The 22,300-nt window shown below is 48.5% G+C and overlaps 1 protein-coding gene across 4 annotated transcripts in view; it reads left to right on the top strand.

Moving 5' to 3' along the window:
• GATA4 (GATA binding protein 4) overlaps positions 1-22,300 on the top strand; it is a 103,201-nt gene that overhangs the window by 17,720 nt on the left and 63,181 nt on the right. For 2 of the 4 annotated variants that reach the window (XM_004707642.2, XM_004707641.2), the window contains exons 1-2: positions 10,756-10,835; positions 14,308-15,355. In XM_004707642.2, the coding sequence (XP_004707699.1) occupies positions 14,743-15,355 (613 nt within the window). In that variant the 5' untranslated portion in view covers positions 10,756-10,835; positions 14,308-14,742. Of the gene's footprint in view, positions 1-10,748; positions 10,836-14,078; positions 15,356-22,300 lie in introns of those variants that run through there. The other 2 variants (XM_045286905.1, XM_045286906.1) reach the window with 2 other exon arrangements.

Raw genomic sequence — 22,300 nt, 5'->3', positions numbered from 1 at the left:
CCCGGGGCCTCCCCTCGGGGTCGTCTCCGCCCTCCTGGTGCCCCTCCGGAGGGGGGCGACTTGGTGAGAGCCCTAAATAGACCGGGGGACTCGGAAGCATCTCTCTAGCAATCAACAAGTATTTGACTGTAGTCCCCCTTTTAAACCTAGTGCCTTCTGTGTTCGTTTGTTCTTAAGGAACCACCAGTAAGCTTATGAATGCCCCAGCACAGCCCGTACGTTTCACAGACGAGGAAACGGAGCCAGAGTAGGCGCCTGGCACGTCTGAGATGGCAGAGGCAGGTGTGGGCGAACACTAGCGTGGAACCCAGCTCCCCACGACATTGACCTTCCAGTCAGCCGGGCAGTCCACGCCGGCGCTCTGTGGGGACGCAAGCCTGACAGCGCGTTTAGCTTCCCATGTGTGAAGTCGGAAACGTGGTGCGTGCTGTGGATTCTAGGTGTGCCTGTCAGTTGCATGAACGCTATGGGGTTCGCACAATTATTTCCCCTACCAGCGCACCGTGTGTGTGTGTGTGTGTGTGTGTGTGTGTGTGTGTAGAGCAGTCCAAGGGTGAACATACTCATATGCATAAAAACACGCAGTTTCTGATATTTATGCGTTCCCTTCTTCCACCCATTCTACCGCCCCAAGGAGTTAAAATGGGTTCCCTTCATGCATTTCTCTGTTCCAGCACTTGTGCTATGTGTTTGAAGGACAAGGCTTCCTCGCTGTTCTAAAACGTGTGACGGTAGAGCTGTCTTTCCATCCTTAAATCACCAAAGCTTTTCTTAGTGTTTGGTGCACAGCCTGCATTCGATGAATGATTGATAATCATTTTGCAACTCTTTGAGGCTGAAGGAACTCACAGATCGTGGTGTCCAATTTCATTTCCTAAGAGGGAAACTGAGGCATGTACCCAAATGCCTCCCAAGGGCAAACTCAAAATCTGCCCTGGCTCCAAGACCCTCTTTCTTATTTTCAGGACATTGTGGATTTCCAAATTCCTTTCACTTTTTTTTTTTAACCATTCCCTTTCTCACCTTTTGGTTCTTTTATTACTTAATTAGCAAGTTTGCAGAGGGTGGGAATGTGAGTATCAGGGAAATTGGCAAAGCCAATGTACTTGGCTTCTAGTCGTAAACTGGGGGTTTGTGGATATTTTGTTTTTGTTGGTGTTGATGTTGATTTGAGGTATTGTTTTAACTTAAAAGGTGAAGAATGAGATTAAAACCAATAACAAAATAGAAAATCGTGATTATCTAGAGGTGTCTGTTAACTTTAATATGTCTTCTCTGTTACCACAAGGGTTTGACTGGATATTATCAACAATTCTGGAAAGGTAGAAATGATTATAGACGTGCATGTGCACACACCTGTGTTGGAAGGAAAAAGTAACAAGCTGTCCTGTGGCCCCAGCAGTCAGTAGCTTTGGGTTGCTCCTGGACTGTCCACCAGATCATGATTTCTATAAATACAGGTGTACTTTCTGCTTTTTAACCATCCCCTTGTATGCTATTCAGTGTGAACTGCAGTTGAGTATAATCAAAAGGGCCAGAGAACTCAACATCAGAACTTTTTTTCCCCTGCAGAACTGCAGTGTAGATTTAATGCAATCACGTATGGAAAGGTCATGTTTGACTCAATAGTATTTTACACTCAGAACACTAGGAAATGCAGGCCTACATTCAGAAACAAATTTGTTATTGCCTTTAAGTGCACACCTTCACTTATACTTGCCTCTGGGACCACCTGGTCAAGAAAAATCAGTCTCAGCTGACTGTCTGGGTTCTGACCCGCTAGGTCTCCTTGCCCCCAACTCCACCACCCTCCAGGAGTGAAAGAGTTGCTTAAAGTTGATCCCTAAGTTCTAAGACTGAAGCAGAGAAAGTAGAAAGGAGGATAACCCTTGCTTGCATGTTACCCACCTTCAGTTCTCTGGAAATGAGTGTACCTCTGCTGGTGTGTTGGCACCACAGGCTGAACAGTAGAGCTGTGCCCAGGGTGCATTGCTGGGGCTTTTCCTGTGGAACAGACACTTAAGCCTGGGGAGGATAGACTTTGGAAACTGGGTCCTTAAGGAGAAGTGACAGGATCTCTTTTGTGTATTCATTACTCTTCTGGAAACATTTAATCAAACATGGAGGGTTAAAGATTGAGAATAGGAGGGCAAAGAATGAGGGCTGGAGAATCATATTTTATTCTTTGTAAACCTCTGCACTTAAAGGGGGGTGGGAGAGGCCAGATTCATAGAGGTATCATTTGCGTAGAGCACATTTACCTTATTTAATAAGTTTTGACCAAGCCACCACCATAAAAACAGAGAATAATCCTAGTACCCTCTCCCAAATTTCCTCCTTATTTGTTGTCAGTTCTCTTCTAACACCAGCCTTTGGTAACCTCTGACTTGTTTTCTCTTCTTCTGGATTTCCTACTTTCAGAATGTCATGTAAATGGCGTCACTTTGCATATAGTCATGCAAGTCCGGGCTCTTTCATTTGTCTTAAAGCATTCATTAAAGTTGTTGGATATAACCCATTCCTTTTTGTTGCTAAGTAGTAGTCTATGAAATAGCGATTCCATCTTTTGTTTACCTACACCCCAGTTGACGACCATTTGAGTGCAATTATGATTAATGTTGTAGGCTGTGAAGATATCAGAACACTCTTTGGTAGATTAAAACACGATGTATGATGTATGTATTAACCTTTCTCATCCTAAGTCATATTGCAAATAGTGCATCGGCTGAGCCGTGTCCAAAGAGTTTGAGGCAAAGATTTCACAATCTGTAACTAAAAGTGGTGTATGGAGAGGTAGGGGGGGGTGAATGACAGGAGAGAGAATATGAACTCAGCTTTGAATTGGAGTAAAGACAAGTTTTTCAGTGTGAATGAGAAATTGATCACTTTGTACTGATCCCAGCATGTCCTTGACTCTCCCTGTTCTGAGCCCGAAGTCACCACTCCCCAAGCAGGGTGGTGGGCTTCCCACTGTAGGGTGGGGATGGGGGTGGGAGATGCTGCCTATTTCTAGGAAAGAGCCCAGCCTCTGTGATGAGGTGGTATGAGGCAGAGGGGGGAAAATGCTCAGCAGAGAGCCCCAGCTCCACACCTCTACAAGGAAAACCCTGCCAACTCTTCCCTTATGTGGGTGCCAATTATTTCATCTCCCTGAGACCTTTTGTTCTAGGGGCTTCTCCCTTACACCCCATCTTTTGGCAACTTGCTTGTTAATTAGCACTTCTGCAGCAGAGGTGATGGGGGAGGTGCAAGAAGGTAGAGCCCTCTCATCCTCCATTGAAAAATAATGGGGGAAATTGAAGCCTTGGAGAAATGGTGCTCAGGGGATCCTCACATCTCTTTATTCTCTCAGCTTGGAATCCACATACAATAAGGACCCTGTGAGTGGGGGGGGAGGGAAGGTCTAGCTATTCAAAGTTCCAGCCCCCGCTTTCCTCCTAGGGTATTTTTTTTGAAATACAAAATACTTCCCCAAGATTGTCATCCTGGTAAGTGTTAGAGAATGGACATCTCAGGCTTGATCAGCCTCTCCTGTGAGGGGCGTGTGAGATGCTTCGGTACTTTGACCAAGATTAACAGAGGGGCTTCCAGCCCTCAAAACTCCTGTCTCCCCTTCACCCCAGACTTCCCACCGCCTTAGTCCTGGTTCTGAGGCTTTCCAGGTTTGTGGGTGACACACTGTTTTCGCACGTGTGCTTCCCGCTTCCTTGACACTTTCTTGTCTCCTGGTCAGGTCGTGTTAGGTGGTGGCGCCCGCCAGGGCGTCTTCCCCAAAGCCCAGCACCTCTGGCTCCCGGGCCGTAGGAAGGGTGCCAGGGCCAGCGGGGGTGTTCCGGACATCTTGGGACCGACCTGGAGTGGCCCATAGCGGAAACAGCCCCCAGGCTAGGAGTATGCCTCTGGAAGCCACACAAGTTCGTTGGCGTCCTATGATTGGAGGCACTCCAGCCAGCGCTGCCGCTGCTACGGGAGTGTATAGTGGTGGAGGTGGCGGTGGAGGGATGGAAAGGACCAGTCCCTCTCCCGCCATGTAGGTCTCATGCCTGTCTGGTTCTCCTCTCCTTCGAAAGTCGGGGCCCTTTAGTTCCTGTTTCCTCTTTCTCTAATTAGCAATCCACCCATCCACTCATCCAATCCAGCCAGCCCTGCCTCTAGATCTCTTGCTTCCAATCTTTCCTCCTTCCCTGGATCTGTGCCCCTCTTTGCTCTTTCGGTCTCTGTTCTTCTCCCTGCATGCCCCTTCTCCGCTTCCTTTTTACCTGTAACACTCTGTACCATGTAATACTTTTATGTTTTGCTTGGTTATTGTTCATCTTGCTATAAAAATGTAAGTTCCTCAAGGATAGACTTTGTCTCTATTTATATTCCATGTCCAGTCCCTAGCACCTCCAACTTAAGTTGCCAAAGAATAAAAACTAAACCTGATGTTGTTTTGAGCCCATTCTGACTCGTGGTGACCCCATGTGACATACAGTGGAACTGCTCCATAGAGTTATCTTGGCTGTGATTCTCCCATAGTGTGGCTGGTTCAGTTTGCACTGTCTGTCTGTAGGTTAGTAATAGAGCAGAAGCCATTTTTCTCCACTGAGTCCCCCAGCTCCACCCAGGGACCTTGGCTCAGAGGATATGCTCAATAGACACTGAATGAATGAATGAATGGATCTGTCTCATTCTCTTGTTCTCTGATCTTTTCTTTCTAGGGCTCTGCCCACCTTCCTTTCGCTTCCCCCTTTCTTTCCTTATTCTTGATTTTGTTTGTTTTTCCATTCCTTTCCTTCTCTCAGCCCATACCTTGGTTGATTTATTTGCTCCTGCCTTACTCCATCCCTCTGTATAAGTCAGGCCTGGATTATTCCCCACCAGAGAAGCTACAACTGGCTTGCTTGGTCAGCCTTTGTCCCCAGGAGGCCAGCCCCTCCCTGACAATTGCCACCCTCAGCACCTAGAAAGTTCTCTGCTGAACTCTTTGAACTTCCAAAACGCTGACTTTGCATTTGATGTTTAGAATTCCCCTGTTCTTGCAGACCCCTGGCCCAGAAACCCTGAAGATTCCCTTAGGACAATCTACATTTTTTGATAGTCTATTTGTAGGCACCAGAGGGGCCTGAGATGAACAAATGAACCCTTAGTAAGAACTGGGTGACCCCCTAATGGGCCACACCCTTGCATTTGGCTCCAACCACAGCATCTTTCTTTGAGAAACAGTGGCTGGGGGCTACTGTGTCTTTTGAGTTAGGCGAGATTAATTCGCCATCTCTCACTGGTACACTGAGGGATGGTACCCTTCTTGCTGTTACCTACAATCTAGCTCCCCAGACTCTTGGAGACCAATCCCAGACACACAGAATGGAACACTACCTCCTCCTGGGTCTTTCCCATGAGTAGTTGCCGATCCATCAGCTATTGTGATCCATAAGGCTTTCATTGGTTCCTTTTTAGAAGTAGATCTACCCACCTTTCTTCCTAGTCATAAAGCATTTGGCAGTAAAAAAGTAAAACCTTTTATTTTCATAGCGACTCACATGTCTCTGCTGACAGAGGTGATAGCTATACACCAGGACCTTTGTCAAGGGACCACACTGGGGTCCTTCCATGTGGAAAATGAAAACTCTACTACCCCCACCCCCCAAGGGGGATCTTAGCAACTCAGTTGTCAGGAGCCCTGGTGGTATAGTGAATAGTGAGTTACATGTGCACTGGTAACCACAAGGTCAGCAGCTCAAAACCACCAGCTACTCTGTGGGAGAACGATGAGGATTTCTCCTCCCATAGAGTTCGGTACTGACTCAAGGACCCACAGGCTTATAGAGCTGCTGAGTCAGCATAAACTTGATGGCTGTATCAAGGTTTTTGGCTTTATGTGGAGCACCTAGTTTGTACTAACAAAAGTTGCTGCCCACATACAGAAGACATTCTGGTGTGGCAGGGGGTGGGGGTGGGGGGTGGCAGCTGGAGGGTGGGCAATTAACCGCAGATTAATGAATTGAATTTGTAACTCCAGGGAACCATAAAGTCAATGACTAAAGCAGATGAAAATGTTATATATTCCAGAAATACTTCTCATACTTTTACGCAGGGCTCTTGTGCTGCACCTACTAAAATCCCTTACTGGGGTGTAGGAAAGGATCCACAAAATGAAAAAAAATATGCTGGAAGGAAGGGGGTGCCCCTAAGAAAGATCCCAGAGTTGGCAGTTTGCGTTCAGGAAGCCAGGGCACTGCCAACAGTCCCAAAGACCTGGCACACTAGGAGCTGGCTGCAGCATGATGGGCACAGTCCTTCCTAGCTCCCCATTGCTGTCACTTTCCTTAGGGTTCTTGAATAAGGAGAGGAAGAGGACCTGGGGTGAAGGGAGGGGGGCAGCAGGGGTGACCTCAGTCCTGTCCTGCTCTTGGCTTGGCAAACTCTGGTGAGGCTGTTGCTGACTCTCTGATGGCAGTGACCAACTTGCAAGAAGCTGACCCTCGTGCAGTTGCCCTGGACCGTGCATGGAAGGCTCTCCCTAGTCAAGCATTTGGCATCCTTCCCAACCTAGTGAAATAATGCCCAAAGATTCCTTTTCCTTTCCTTCCCATGAGCTCTTAGACTGTGAAATACAAAATGGTTTTTATATCAAATTGATTTTATTTTTTAAATGCCAGGCATGCTCAACAAAGGAAAATTTTAAAAAGTGAAACGACGGTTGGAAAAGCGATTCCTATGAAAACCATATCTTCCCCACAGAGTAGGGCCAAAAAGAGAGCCAGGACCCATTTGCCTTGGGTCCCAGCGACACCACTTCACACAAGTGGCTTCATCTCTCTGGTCTCCGTGGTTTGTCAGAGTAGGACAGCAACACTTCTCCCCACCTCTCCCCAAATTCCCAAAGGAAACTGGGATTTCTGTAAATCACCATCAAGTAGTGATTCTGCGTGCCGCAAACCCCTGTCTATGGACCAGAGGGGAAGCACGTCTGCACGGAGAACTTGTCTTCGTTTTGCCACATCCATTAGTATTTTTTAAAGCAAGACTATTTTTAAAGCGTAATTTTCTTCTTTCCACGAATCTGCCTGCGGAAGGTCACACTCTCTGTGAGAGCTGGACCCTAGAAGGGGCTAGGTCTCCACGTGACCCCTCCCTCGGCCCACCGCGTGAAGTCCAGATCTCGGAGGCACTGGCTCCCATAGAGAAAGAAGCTCTCTGTCACCTTGCGGATTACTTCGTTCTCCATTTTCCTGGGCAGGGACAGGCCTGCGCCACACCTTGGGTGGTGGCTTTTGGCTCAGGGGGCACTGTGTCCTATGGTGCAGGGCGGTCAGTGGAATAGGATCCGCGAGTGTCAGAAACGCTGAGCTTGATGGTGGTGGCGGGGATTCCAAGGGCGTGTGGAGACAGGCTCAGTATTCGTTCAGTGCGGGTTACGCTGTCTGTCCGGAGCCCTGTCGGACAGGTCAGCAGAGGCAAATCTGTATCACGCAGAGGTGACTTTCCTGGTCTCTTGTCTGGTTCATTCTCGAGGTTTACTTTATCCGGATTTTGGGCTCCCCGGGTTCTCTCGGGTGGTTTCCTTGTCGCTTCCTGGATGCGACACTGATGAGGCTGATTGCCGCAGAGCAGCATTGAAGCAGGAGACTGGGGCTCCCAGATGACAGCCAGAGGTCTGGAGCCATATCTCCTCAGGAAATCTCAGGAACTGCTGGGTGGTGGTGTTCTCTTTCTCTTGAAACCCAGTATCCATTAAAAATATTTTTGCCCCTTGGAAAGTACTTTAGATTCCTCTGTACACCACGTCTAGCTGGCAATTGCACCTCTATTGAGGTAATGGACGGCCCAAGTCCCAAGGGGCTTTAATGAATAAGAGGAGTTTAGGAATTTCAAAACGAGAGATTATAATCAAAATAACTCTTATAATCGATAATAACGAAATAATTCCAGTATGTCTAAAACCTCAAGAATGAACACTTCATGAGACCCAAGCCCTTCATAAAAACAGGTCAAAGACTTTCAGTGTTCAATTCTCCCTGGAGACGCTAGGAACGACACAAACGAAATGAAGACCTGAGTGGGGGTGATCCACGCTCCCCCGCCAGCCCAGGGGCACCCTACTTAAAGATAGCGAAGAGCCCAAACCCCGAGTACCTACCCCCTCCCCCAGCTTTCCCAGCCGCCTTCCAAGAGGGAGAAGCCTGGGAACTTCAAGCAGGAGATAAAACCTTGGCGGCGGGCAAGGCCTTGAAATGCTCTCTGCTCCTGGCAACCGCGTTGTGTGAAGGAGGGAGGGGAGCGAGGGTAAATGGAACACCCTAGAAGAGCTGATCCCTGGGCGACTGCCTCCAACCTGGTCCTTGAATCTCCTTGGGGGAGAGATTTGGGGTGCCAGGTCTAGAGAAATAAGCCACAGGGGGAAAAGGCACACATTTTCCTGCCGTTGGCTCCTTCTCAGTAAAGGGCTGAGGTTTCTACACCACAGGAGAGCACTAGCCTGAGGCTAGGACAGAAGCTCCTAGGAACTGCTGACCTGGGAGTTCCTCTTACGTAAAACAGAGGCGAGGAGGGGAGGGGAGAGGGGAGGGGAGGGGAGAGGAGGGGAGAGCAGAGCAGAGCAGAGCGCAGAGAAAGAGAGGGGGGGGGGGAACGTCGAACTCCCCCACCCTTCCAAGAGGCTTGTAGCCTAGAGCCGGCTTGCCCCCCCCCCCCCATGGGGGAGGAAACTGCTCTGGAAGAGTTGGAAGGACTTGCCTGGGGCACCTAGCTAAGGGGCCTTGCACACCGACCCGCCCACCCTGCACTACCCGGGGAAAGTCTACGTGGGAGCGTACGTGTCCTTGGCTCTGTTTGTTGAGGAGGACAGTAAGTCTCAAGATTCATGCTCAGCCCTTTCCCTCCTCCATGGGTCGGAGGGTCGCTTATGGAAGGCAGCTTTAGGACAACGGGTATCGCTGAAACCACAAATCTCCGGAAAAAAAGAAGCCGGAGGGGGCACCTTCTCGCTTGCCCCGGCCCAAACTTTCAAAAACCTGATTTAGGAATTTGACAGAAGCCCTTGGCTTCACGTTTTGCTGGGCAGGGCCTCAGGAGAGGCCACCTGGATAGCTTCTCTGGATCGCCTCCGAAGGAGAAGCCTCCGATCAGTGCAGGGCCCCTGTCCTCCTCCTCCTCAGCTGTGTCTGAAGGCCGGGCAGGCTGGCCAGTAGTCACAAAACCCTCTTCCCTAGCTTTGACGTCCTATTTAATTTTCAGCCCAATTCTGGGGGGGACCACTAGAAAAGGACCCGATATACCCCATTCCAGCTACCCTGGCTCTGAGGGTCCTAGGCCTGCAGCAATGGGGGGTGAGGGGTTAATGCTCCCTGACATCTGGATTCCCCAAACGCAGGTTCGCTCTCCTCTGCGTGGGCCTCTTTGGACCTCCACACCTCTAATTCACGAAAAGATTTCCCCTGCAGGGCCGAAGTGGCATCTAGTCCTTCCTCGGGGATTTTCCTGAGAATCCCAGGAGTTGGCCATAATCCCAAGGGGGGTGAGGGTAGTGATGGTGGCTCTTCCTTCCAGTGAGCCCTGCATTCTAGTCTTGTCCTCAGCAGCCGGGATCGCTCCCAGGAGGGCTGCGATCCCAGAACCCATTTTCAACTCCAGAACCTGGTCTGGGCTACCCTCCTTTAACAGGTACTGATGCCGTGCAGGGTGGTATCCCAGCCCCCTCCCTGGCCCTTCTCATCTGGTAAAAGAAATTTGCGGGAGAAACTGTGTTGCCTTAAAAAAAAATTAACTGAAAGCGTGAGAGCCACCGGCCAGCTGTTATCTGGGACGGAAGGCTGCAGTAATCGATGGGATATTTTCACGCGGTAATAGGGCCCTGTGATTGCTCTATTAACCTTTAGACCTGTCTGAGGGACGCTGCAGGTCGAAGCCCACTGCGCCGGGGGCCTCCAGGTACTACAGCCAACTTCAAACTGCAGCCTGGACACTTCCCACCTCCTCGCTAGGGAGGGTCTTTAGTGGCTGGAAGAGCCAACCTCCCAAGGGAGCTCCGTGGGACTGCTGAGCTGCCTCCACCCCCACCACCACTGCAGGTTGATAGGGAAAATGAGGAAAGATGGGAAAATATTGGCAGGAAGGGTTGCACGTTTTATAAGGAAAGCAGTGGGAGAGCCGGACCTGGTAGCCTCAGTGCCTTGCTGTCTTCTAGGGCTGCAGGTAAGGCAGGTCTCTGCGCTCTGATTTTAGGGGTTCGGCCACAGCACTTGGCTTCTCTTTCACTTCTCATGCATCCGGGGACCGGGAGAATCCCAACTATTACCGCCCCCCAAACCTTTAGTCAGCGGTGCACACAGTTTGTCCCCACATGGAGCTGGGCCCATCCCAAGAGGTCACCTTCCCTTCCAATAGTCCCGCCCCTACCCCTAGCGTCCAGGCCGGGGCTGGACGTGGGCTTCCATGTGCCATGTCTCAGGAATAAAGTGAATCCTCGGTAAAATTGCAAACCGAATGGATCTTGGGGCCGCGGATGAAACATTTTTTGCATTGTCCAAAGAAAGCCCAGTCCCTGGACTTTGCCTGTTGGAGTCTTTCTGAATAGCCCTCAGCCCGGAGCCGGGGATGGTGCAACCACTCTGCGCTCCCCGCCTCCCGCCCTTCCACGTGACTCCCACGGGCCACTCAGCGGAGGGCGAGTAGGGAGTGGAGCGGCCAGGGGAACGACGTTGCGAACTAGGGGGACTCGGAGGCGGCTGGTCCTGTGGCCGTGAGAAGCCGATCGGCCAGCAGCTGCTGCGGTCCCTGCGGCCGCCCTAGCTCCGGGGGCGCCCCGGAAGCCTCCCTTGGCCCAGCCCTCTGGCAGTCTCCAGGCCAGGCAGGTATGGCTTCTTCTCTTCCCTCTCCCTCCCCTTGCAGCAGCCCCAGAAACTCCCGAGCTCCTCCGCCCCGTGGGTTTGGGAATAGAGGGGGTACCCTGTTCAGTGAAAGGGGCGACGGAAGTCACCGCGTCCCTCAAAACAGCCCACAGCCAGCTCTACCTTTGGTTCCGGCTCAGTAACTTCTTTAAGTTACGCTTTGGGAGGAAAGTGGAGAGGGGTATTCGAATTGTGTTCAAAACTTTTTGTGCGAATTGGAACACTTTTACTCCTTCTCCGTCCCCACGCGAACACTCCAGCCCCGTGTTTGACCGCACGGCCGGGGGGATGACGGTAGCAGAGTGAAATCACCCTGACCGGCTGACCTGGGCCACTGCCTCTCACCCGGAGAGGCGACTGCTGGGTGCGTGCAGACCCCCAGGGCGACTTTGGGGACACCGAGTGGTGGCCGGAGGCAGCGCAGCTGGGGCTTCGGCTGGGCTCCACGGGAGGAGCACCGTGTTAAGACTCTTTTCTAGCCAGCCTCCTCATTTCCCAGAGGAAGGCCCAGGGAAGGTAAAGAACCTTACCCTGAAACAAAGCGCTTCTGGGTGGAACTAGCCCCTGGCGGAGCGCTCACACAGCGCAGCCCGGCCGGTCACTCCCCACGGAGATGCCTGTGTGGAAGTGTTACTCAGCTTGGTGTGCAGTAGGGATTTTCCTGGGTGTACACTGACTTCCCCCGCGGTGATGTGCAACCAGGCTTGAGAGAATGATGGTCCTTTTGATCTGGGGAAGAAGGTGGTGAGAATCTGCTACAAGATCTGCGCCAGCGTGGACCGCCTGGGAGATTGGGGGAAACTCCTGGGGGGAGGGGTTATTTCCCATGTTTCTCACAAACGGGTGGTCAATCATGAGCAGGTTTCGAGCGAAAGAGAAGTTATTGCTGTGGTAAACGGGAGATGGTCCTAACCCTTAGGGGTCTTCGCATCCAGGGTGTTTCTGGGCATTGGCGCAGGAGACAGTAGGGATTACCCGTGTGTAGTAGATGGATTCTAACACTCCAGCATTATAAATCCTCCTACTTGCAGAAACAGGCCCAAGCAGAGCTATTGGCTACATCTTGAAGGAAGAAAGCATTTCCTGTCAACCTGTGGATTTGGGGTGAAAAAGGTTGAATGGTTAGTAGAGGGAAGACGGGTGCTGGCATGGGCCTCTACCTGGAGCCCAGACTTCAGCTGTCAGTCTCTCAGCTGCTGGGCTCATTCTGCAGATACCTAGAGGATTGTTAAATTCCAGGGTCAGTCAGAGTCAACTTAAGGGAAAAGTTCACTCCTTGTCTTTCTTGAAATATACAGTGATATTTTCCTCTACCTTTTATTGGTTGTAGTAATCCAATTGTAAAGAAATATACCAGTCATTTTAAAAAGGTAGGAAGTGTAATGGAGACAAATGTTAGTGATAGCAGTTTTAACTTTTATATTTTAAAGATAGGAAGTTATATAAGGTTATATACCAGCAACTATGCTGGAAGTTGGATTACAGAATTAGAAACCTCCTTTTTCTGAAGTTATATGAGATAAGATACCTTAGGACATTATCTTTTAGAATGGCAGGAGTTGTGTGTTACAGAAAATATAATGAAACGTGTCAACTACTTGATATAAAAATTAAATGCTGGATATTTTGTTAAGGTATGACTATATTTATTTAAGGCAGCCCAGGAATTCCGTAGGAAATATTTTTCCCCTCATTTTCAAAGGGGAAAGTTGTTTACCTCACATTAAATTGTATCCACCCTCGAACCTAACTTTTTGCTTAAGGGAAATGTCCACCAAACCAATAATTTGTTGTATATTTTCTAAAGCAAATGATAAACCACTGAGGAATTACTATGTGGCTGCCTCATGCAGTGTTACTAGTTTCATTATGATTATTTTTATTATTGATGTAAAAATAGTCAAAAGCATCGCATCATCCCAGAATTTTACACGGATAAAAGATTATAATTTCTTTCTGTATATATTACATCTGAGGCACATTCTTAATGATACTTACAAATCTGTAATAATAATAAGAACCAACAGTTCTATAGAAACTGTTTTGTGCCGGACCTATGGGATAGGGAACCAAGCAATGAGAAAATAAGACTGTAATTGTTTTACCTATTGCAATTTACAATTCTCCCTCAGAATCTTCACAGTGACTCTGTAAGACAGGTACCTTTAGTACCAGCATTTTACAGATGAAGAAACAGCGGCAAAGAGAGATTAGGTTACCTGTCTTTAAGCATTGACTGTATGACAAAGCCTGCATTCAGTATATATTCTGATAATTCAGTTAATTCTCCTTAAAAGTCTACGCTTGCATTAAATAACCCCTCCTAGATTAAAATAGCTGCCTCCACATGAGAACAGAAGAGCTTTCACACTCTAGACCTACAGATCCATTTCCCACACTCAGTGGGCCGTTGTACTTCTACCTCAGGGAAGTTTCAGAATGTCTCATGACTTAGGGGAGCTATGGAGGAAAGTGCCTGGCATCGAACAGGTGTTTCCAAGCGTGGAGTTCTTCCTTTTGTTTTTATCATCAAAATGGCCTGGGAAGAATCAAAACACAGAATGCATGTACTAAAATTCCACAAGCTCTTCGTTTCCAAGCAGTCTCCTTGGTTTTCTGATTCCATGTGTTGTGTGGACCAGTGATTATATAAGAAGGGGATTCAAAACGTTTGTAGAAAAATGGGATTGATTATAAGCGATCATGAAATTCACCTCTTCATATTATAAAGACAATCATTTTGAACGAGCTGTGATTAGTTCTGTAAATGGACTATCACTTTACTGGCCTCAATTTCTAATCTGCAAAATCCCCAAAATAAGACGCTTTGCAAGAAACATACCAATTGTTCTGTTTGGCATCCACATGGTATAAGGGGTTTCATAATTCTTACGTTTAGCAGAAGCTACAGCTTGTTCATAAACATTTAGACTACCTGGGCCTCCAGTTTTTTTAAAAAAGGTTAGATTTCTTAGTTTGCTAGTTTTTATAAAGTGTGTTGGGCTTTCCAGAGCAACTGAAACGTCTTTCATGGCCACGATGTTTGGGGAGGGATGGGGTAAGCGGAAAGCAGAGCAAGAGAGAGATTCAGTCTTGGACACTCTGGCGACCCTCTTGAACATCTAAACCGGTGACAAAAATATGCTCGACGCCTACAATAAAATTTAAAACCTTCCCTAACAAGAAATGTAAAAATATTTTACCTAGATCACAACAGTAACCAACTACAGCCTCAAGAAGTGGTGAGGCCCACGCCCTGGGAGGCCCAGACACCAGGGCCTTGGCAAAACTGGCAACGGAAACAAAGACTTGAGCTACTCCCCCGCATCGCGCGGCCTGTGGTCCGAGGGGCACCCAGACCCTGAGAACGTCCGTAGATCTGGGAAGAACGTAGATCAGAGGACTCCGCTCACCCTTTCTGTGGTTCTTCCTTTAGGACCGGCCGCCCAAGAATCGGTTTGCAGCGCGCATCTGAAGTCAAAGGACCAGACTCCCGCCCGCCTCCGCCGCCTGCGGCCCACCTCCTCGCCCAGGGCTTAGGTGGGCGTCCCAGGACCAGGGTCTGCCTTGGGCCCCGGGAACTGTGAGACCTCCAACACCGGACGCGCATTTGTCTCCTCCGGGCCCCACCACCCGGAAACCATCAAACTTTTTAAAAAACAAGAGCCTAGAGTCTTTTGCTCAAGACTGGATGTGACCTTTTGGTGTGTGGACTACGCTGGGCTCTTTTGTTTGTTTGTTTGTTTTGTTTTTTGAGGGATTTTTTTCCCACCTTGATTTTCCTTGGCTTTGTCAGTCCTTCGGCCGCCCGTATTTTCTCTGTCTGCACTGAGGCTTGGCCTGCGGGCTAGAAGGCGACCGCGAAGGGACCATGTATCAGAGCCTGGCGATGGCCGCCAACCACGGCCCGCCTCCCGGGGCCTACGAGACCAGCGGGCCGGGCGCCTTCATGCACAGCGCGGGCGCCGCGTCCTCGCCTGTCTATGTGCCCACGCCGCGCGTGCCCTCGTCCGTGCTGGGCCTGTCCTACCTCCAGGGCGGAGCTGGCGGCTCCACGTCCGGCGCCGGCTCGGGAGGCACTTCGGGGACTGCCCCGTCGGGGGCCGGGCCGGGGACCCAGCAGAGCAGCCCCGGCTGGAGCCAGGCCGGAGCCGAGGGGACCGCCTACACCCCACCCGTGTCGCCGCGCTTCTCCTTCCCGGGGACCACCGGGTCCCTGGCAGCGGCCGCCGCCGCCGCCGCCGCCCGGGAGGCCGCCGCCTACAGCAGTGGCAGCGGGGCCGCCGGCGCGGGCCTGGCGGGCCGCGAGCAGTACGGGCGCGCTGGCTTCGCGGGCTCCTACTCCAGCCCCTATCCCGCCTACATGGCCGACGTGGGGGCGTCCTGGGCCGCGGCCGCCGCCGCCTCCGCCGGCCCCTTCGACAGCCCGGTCCTGCACAGCCTGTCGGGCAGAGCCAACCCGGCCGCCCGCCACCCCAACCTGGGTGAGTACCGTGCGCGCCCCGCAGGCTTGGCCTGGGCGCGCATTGACTTTGTCATTCGTAGAGGTCAAGGGAAGGCTGATGCCTCCGAGGCTCCTCGGGCGCACTCTAAACGGGAAAGAGAGGGTGGAGAGGCCTAGGGCGATTGGGGTGGTGAAGGTCAAGTTCCCAGGAGACCAGGTTTTGTGAGGCGGGTCTGCCGGGAAGATCTCCTGGGAAAGGGAGGGTAGACGGGAAGGAGGGTCTCGTTCCTGGTGCCGATGTCCGGCCAGCCTGGGCCCGAGGAGGTGCGCTGTGCGGGCGGGGCGCAGCGGCTGCTCTGAAGGTGACTGCCGGAGGACAAGGGAGTTCACTGAGACCTGTGAGGAGCACCCCGGGGAGCCCGCAGACTGAGTTTCTGTTCCCATTTCCTCTGTGCGGTCCTCGGAGACCTCGGTGGGGAACTGATTAAATTGACTCGGGCCAGAGATTTTTCTGTGCCATTTGTTGGCCCAGTGGAGAATCCCTCCGGGTGGCAGTGATTGCCCACTGGGAGCAAAGGCGGGACAGGAGAAACGGAGCCCCCCCTGGGTGGCGGATGGACCATGTGCATTTTTGGGTGGTGCTGCCCCCACAGAGGCAGATTTTGGGGCACAGGACAGGCCAGCAAAAATCCACTCCTGCCCTTGTGCACGACAGAGGAAACTAGGAGGCTTATTTATAATGCCTGAGGTAAAGGGAGAATTCCCACAAACTGCCATGAAGCTGATGCCTACTCTTGGCCAGCCTATGGAACAGGGTAGAACTGCCTCTGTGGGTGGCTGAGACTGTCACCGGTGATTTCAAACTGCTGAACTTGCTTTGCAGCCCGATACATAACCATTAGCCACCAGGGCTCCAGTGGAAAATTAGCTGTGTGGATATGCCCAAGCCCCTCTGGACTGGGGTTAGAAATAACAGCAGTGATGGGCCCACCTTATCTTCCCATGGAATGTCAGCCTTGAGAGGCCTGCAAATTTATATATCCCTTTCTCCCCACTGCACAGGTGATGAACTGAGGGCTCTAAATCAAAAGCCAAAGTTAGGACCTTTGAGTCAATGCCAACTCATGGTCACTCTATAGGACAAGGTAGGGTGGGTTTCAGACGCTGTGACTCTTTAGGGGAGTAGGATGCTCTGTCTTTCTCCCCGGACTGAGAAAGAGCCTCTTCATTCTGGGCTAAAGAGCAAGGAAAGTGGCAACCATTAATTCAGAAAGGAGAGACTGCTTTCTTGCCTCCTTTGACCTCCTTCGTGCCTTTTGGAATTTTCAGGAAGGGAGGAGAAAATCCCATTTGGCTTGAGATGGTTTATGTAGGGGAGGAGAGACCCAGATTTAAAGAACTAAGTTAACATTTATTAACTGCCTACTAAGTGCTAAACTATTTTTGCATTTGTTCTCACTTTGAAGAGCAAAGCCTATCTCCTCCCCAGTTTTCAGTCTTGATTCCAGAGAAAGGCTCTGACTTTGAAGAGCTGTTAAATTATCCTCTGACCCTGGGTGGCCAGGGAAGGCCCCCAGGAGGTTCTGGTCAAATACACATCCCAGGTAAACTGATTAACCATGGAAATGGCGCCTGGGCTGGCTCTGTCTCCGAGTGCCCTCCTCTCCTCATGGGGGAGCCAGACAGCACGCCCTGGAGAGGCGGGCCGCTGCTGTGAGCTGTTGGGCAGATCTGGGCCAGAAGGGAGTGTGGTGTGTATCTCCATACAATGGCAGCTGGGGGCCCTTTGGCTTGGGTCGTCTTAGAATCAACTCTTATTTCATGGTCCCCATAATTCTACTTCATCTAATTTAAGGGATAACTTTGTGACCTCTATAATCTCAGTTTGAGAAATTGGTGTTTGGTTAAAAAAAGAAAAGGAAACTCAAAATTCAAAGATGGAGGATATTTTCGGTCACCAGAGTCACAGTGACAACTATGGTAAAATGTAACTTACCATGTGCATGCAAATAGAGCAGCCATTTCCCCTCATGAATTACAGCTTCATCTAGTGTGGAGCTGACTGTCGGGGAGCCCCTTCCTTGCCTGGTGTGGCCTCTCGCCACCATTTCATGAAATCCCACCTGAAGAGAGCCCCTTGGGTCTGGCCTCAAAGTTGGACTTTTCTCCTTGTACGTGAGCAGAGATCTCTGAATGGTCACATCATGAAAGTGTCCCCGGCTTTGTGACGAAACAGTGCAAGCTGAATTTGTTGGCACTCGGCTCCTCCACCTGTTCTCTGTGTGCTACTTAAGAAATGCCAGTTAAATTTAAACCACCTTTAAACTGCTTCTTATATGTCTGTCGGAGCACACGGGGCTTCCTAAGAATGCCTGCTCAGCCCTTTTGCGTCCCAGCACCTGCATTTAGCAGACCCACATGGAGCACGGAAGGATGCCGACACTGTCAGGGGTGACTAATGGTGTGAGTGGAGTCTTCCCTCTGGTTACCACAGGGCCCTGTGATGGCAGTTCACTGTGGCTGTACGGACACAGGCTTTTAGAGTCGGGTTTTTGGTTCAATTCCAGAGGCCTCTTGTGATCACAGACCAGGTACTGAACTTCTCAAAATAGCACTGTTTGTTATGTAAATGAGATCATCCCAGCTACTTTTAGTGTTGTCTTGAGTTTTAAAAAATAAGGAAGGCCAAAAAAAATAAATAAATAAGGAAGGCCCTGTTGGTGAAGTACCTGGCCTTGTCACCTAGCAAGTGATGATGGCTCTTTGGGGATACTTCTTAGATTGGGACTGAGAGATTCCCAGCATTTGGGATTTTTAGTGCTAAATGTGACAAAGCCTGTCCAACCATGGTGGCTGGTCACCCTAAACAGATAGGAAAATGGACAAATGACCCAGAAAAGACAGGAAGGAATTGCAAACCCACTGCCAGGCAGGCAGTTCTGACTGATAGCAACTCTTTTCTGGCGGACTTGAACCACTGACCTTGGGGTTAACAGCCTGATACTTACCCAATAGCACCACCACAGTGCCTTCACCAGATGTCTAGGAAATCTTCTGAAAATTTCCCCAAGTGGTCATCTTTGCATTTGGTCGTTAAGGATTAGTAGAATCTGCAGTAAAAAAACAGACACTTCCTCATTTCTCCAGTCTGTAGCAAGGCACCATAAATGCAACACCGGTTTACATAATCTGTTTATCACTGCAGGTGACCCCCTACACAGGCTCAAACTCTTAGGACTTCCAATGGAGAGAAATAAGAAAACGTTTTTGTTTTTCTATGACATATTAGCGGCTTCAGTAATAATAATAGTTAATATCTTGCTGGAGTTGTTACACTGGTAACTGGAATAAAGTAAAAATCAAAGAAATAAAATCTATCATGGTCCTCAGTCAAGTCCTGCCTTTCAATTGGAAGAAATCATTCTGCTTTGACTACAATCCATGTGAACCTTATCTGATTCCAAATTCACCATGAGCTAAGGGCCAGAAACAACTGTTGAAGTTGTTAGTTGGGCAGCATTTATGGAATTACATGATCTTACTGAGCAGGTCCAGAGCCTTATTCATATTTAAGTGCCTGGCACATGCTGGGCACTTAGCAAATACTTAAGAAGAGATCCTGGAGGTAGCGACCCAGCCCTCTGCCCTGGTCAAACCACATACAATGACTTGCTTCTGGTCTTAAAGAGGCAAACTGGAAAGCTGTCGGGGAAGAATGGCTAGCATAGGGGAGGGTTCTGGAGATCTTTGGGAACCCTCTGGAAGAAGGGTGGGAGAAGAAGTCACAAGGTGAATCATAGCTGTAGGAACAGGGTGACGGTGTAATGATATTTAAAGGAGAAACAGCCGTTCAACTTGGTGTTGCTAGCAGGTGAGCAGATACTAGGTTTGAGAACACTTTCTTATCCATGGTTGTCACTTTCTCATACATGATTGTGGATGCTTAATGATAAACCCATGCGTGGTAGTTACATAATCTGGTGTCAACTTGCTAAGGGGTAGAGTCTAGCCTGTCAATCAGGTCACAGCTTGATGACCTCATTTGGAGGCACCACAGAGATAACTAGCTCCCTGGAGGGCAGATATACACAGACTCTCTGCCTTGTCTTCCTGCCAAGAAGACACATGGAGCTACTCTAGAGGCCTGGAGCTGGAGGAGCCACATGGATGCCCCTGCCAGTGCTGAGATGCTTACACCGCCACTGGATCCCCAAGAGTTCCCACCCACTGGCCTGTGATCCTCCTGCATTTGGCATCATTGCATATGTGCGTGGGTCTGAAGAATAATTTATAGATTGATATTGGACATATGGGTTAATATCAGATTTGTGGATTTGATCTGGACTGGGCTGGGATGTTTTCTCGAGCTTTTATATAAAGCTCTTTCTTATACACATATGGGTGTCTCTGGATTTGTTTCTCTAGTCTACCTGGACTAACACACCAAGGGAACTGAAGTGTTGAATTAGAGGCTGCACTCCCTGAGGGTTTGCATTTCAAAGGGGATACATTTCATGTCTTTTGTGTGTGAGTGGATTTTCTATAGCAGGATAAGATAGTTCTTTCCTTTTATGCAGCTCATGCCCATTGGTTGCACAGGTATATAAATTCGTCAAAACGTATTGAAATGTACACTTAAGATGGGAGTATTTTATGGCAAAACCATAAAATCAATACAGGTTAAAAAATCAATACACACAATCGATGTATGTATGGATTGTGATAAGAGTTGTATGAGCCCCAATAAAATGATTTAAAAATAAATAAATAAATAAAACAAGTGCCCAAAAAATCAATACAGGTTGATACTATAAGGCAAAAAAAGAGACTGAAATGGAAAGCATATGTAAATATACTCTGAAGCAAATACCATGATGTTACTGGAAAGATTATGAAAAATATTTTAGGATGGAATAACAATTCTTTTGAGTGATATAGGAACAAGCAATGAGAAAACATTGTATTTTCAGAGGATCTCAAAACATTTTCATCCTTCAAAGGGTTAAAGTCATACAGTAAAATACAGATGTATTTTAGTATTATATAATGATACATATGTATCATTGATGCCACTTCGGCAATATATTTAAGAGAAGTTTCGCCGCATTAGAAGGGGAGATATTCGATGTTTTACACATTACAAGGTGTAGGCTACAGGGAAATCCTGAAGTATTTTCTGGATCCTGGGGGTAGTGGGGTATTATGGTGGGGACTGCTCAACAACTCAACTAGCTGTTTTCTGCGGCAGTTCATTGATACGGGGAACTTCCTGGGACAAGTTCAAGCAGCTTGTTTGGCAGTCTTTGAGACAAGCCATTCTGTTTAACTTTCCGGTTACCACCCTGGGCAGGGCAGAGTTGGGGCTGGTCTGTGGCGCTAGGTGGAGAACCATTTATGTGAATATGGTGTGTTGGCATGCACAGGGGTGTGTCACTGGCTCTAGTGAGATCTGTCTCTGGTCCCTGTGTTCCACCACATGGTTGGACCACTTTTATTAGGACTTTCTAAACACTCGGTGGAATGATGCACCCAGGCAGGTTTTGAAAGCACTTTCTTCTGGGGAAGCAGCCCATACATTTATTTACCAAAGTATTTTGTCAGTCATAGTTTTTATTCCTACTTGAATACTTGAAGAAAATACAATCTGGGATGTGGAAAATAGTAACTCTTCCATCTGTGAGCTAAAGTACCGATTGGTACAGCCTTCATGGAGAACCCGTGACCATGATGCCTGTCAGATTACCAAGTCTATACTCTTGACCCAGAAATTTGATTTCTGGGAATTTACTCTACAAATATATGGGTGCATATAATTACAGCACTGAGTGTAATAAAACATAAAGTCTCATAATTTCCCTAAATTCGAGGACAGCTTGTATCCATTATGGTATATACAAACAATAAATATTTATGCATAAAATGTAAGCCAAATGAATTAGGGTGTTCATTATGTAATGGTATGTATATTGTACACTATATGTTTTAAAAATCATTTTATTGGCTCATACAACGCTTATCACAATCCACACATCCATTATATGTCAAGCACATTTGTACATTTGTTGCCCTCCTCATTCTCAAAACATTTGCTTTCTACTTAAGCCCTTGGTATCAGCTCCTCATTTCCCTCCCCACTCCCCACTCCCTCATGAACGCTTGATAATTTGTAAAGTATTATTATATTTGTACACTATATTTTAAAAAAGGAAGAAAAGATTGGATTTGCTTAGAAACAGATAAATTCTCTATGGAGACATTTGCATTGTATTTGTAACAGTCGTCTGTGGGGAGGAGACCTTGGTCGCTAAGGGATAACAATATGACCAAGAACTGATGGTGTTGTAGAAGTCCAAGCTGCACCGAAGGCATCAGTAAAAACAAGGCTCCAGGAACTGGTGGGATATCAACTGAAATGTTTCAGCAACTGGATGCTGTGCTGGAAGCACCCACTCTTCTTTGCCACAGGATTTGGAAGACAGTGGACCAGATCTGATCCAAATCTGTGCCCATTCCAAAAGAAAAGGTGATCCACAGAATGCAGAAATTACAGAACAGTGTCATGAAATATAACATCCAAATAAAGTTTTGCTACAGATAATTCAAACCCAGTCAAAGCCGAACATGGACAGGGAAGTGGCAGAAATTCAAGCTGTATTCAAAAGAGGAGTAGAATCAGGAGGTATCATGGTTGATGCTAGACAAATCTTAGCTCAAAGCTGAGAATACCAGAAAAATGTTGGCCTTTTTTTATTAGCTATGCAAAATATTGTTATGTGGGTCATAACAAACAATGGATAACATTGTGAGAGATGGGAATTTTGGAACACTTAATTATGCTTGTGCAGAACCTGTGCGTACACTAGGAGGCAGTCATTGGAACAGAACAAGGGAATACTATGTGGTTTAAAATCAGGAATGTTTTGGAAAGATTGTAGCCTTCAGCATATTTATTCAGTCTGTATGCCGAGCAAATAATTGGAGAAGC

Source organism: Echinops telfairi, unplaced genomic scaffold, assembly GCF_000313985.2.
Source record: "Echinops telfairi isolate 266 unplaced genomic scaffold, ASM31398v2 ScPeMD7_9;HRSCAF=40, whole genome shotgun sequence".
Lineage (NCBI taxonomy): Eukaryota > Metazoa > Chordata > Mammalia > Afrosoricida > Tenrecidae > Echinops > Echinops telfairi.
Note: the sequence above shows the minus strand (reverse complement) of the source record. Positions and strands in the feature narration are given on the sequence as shown.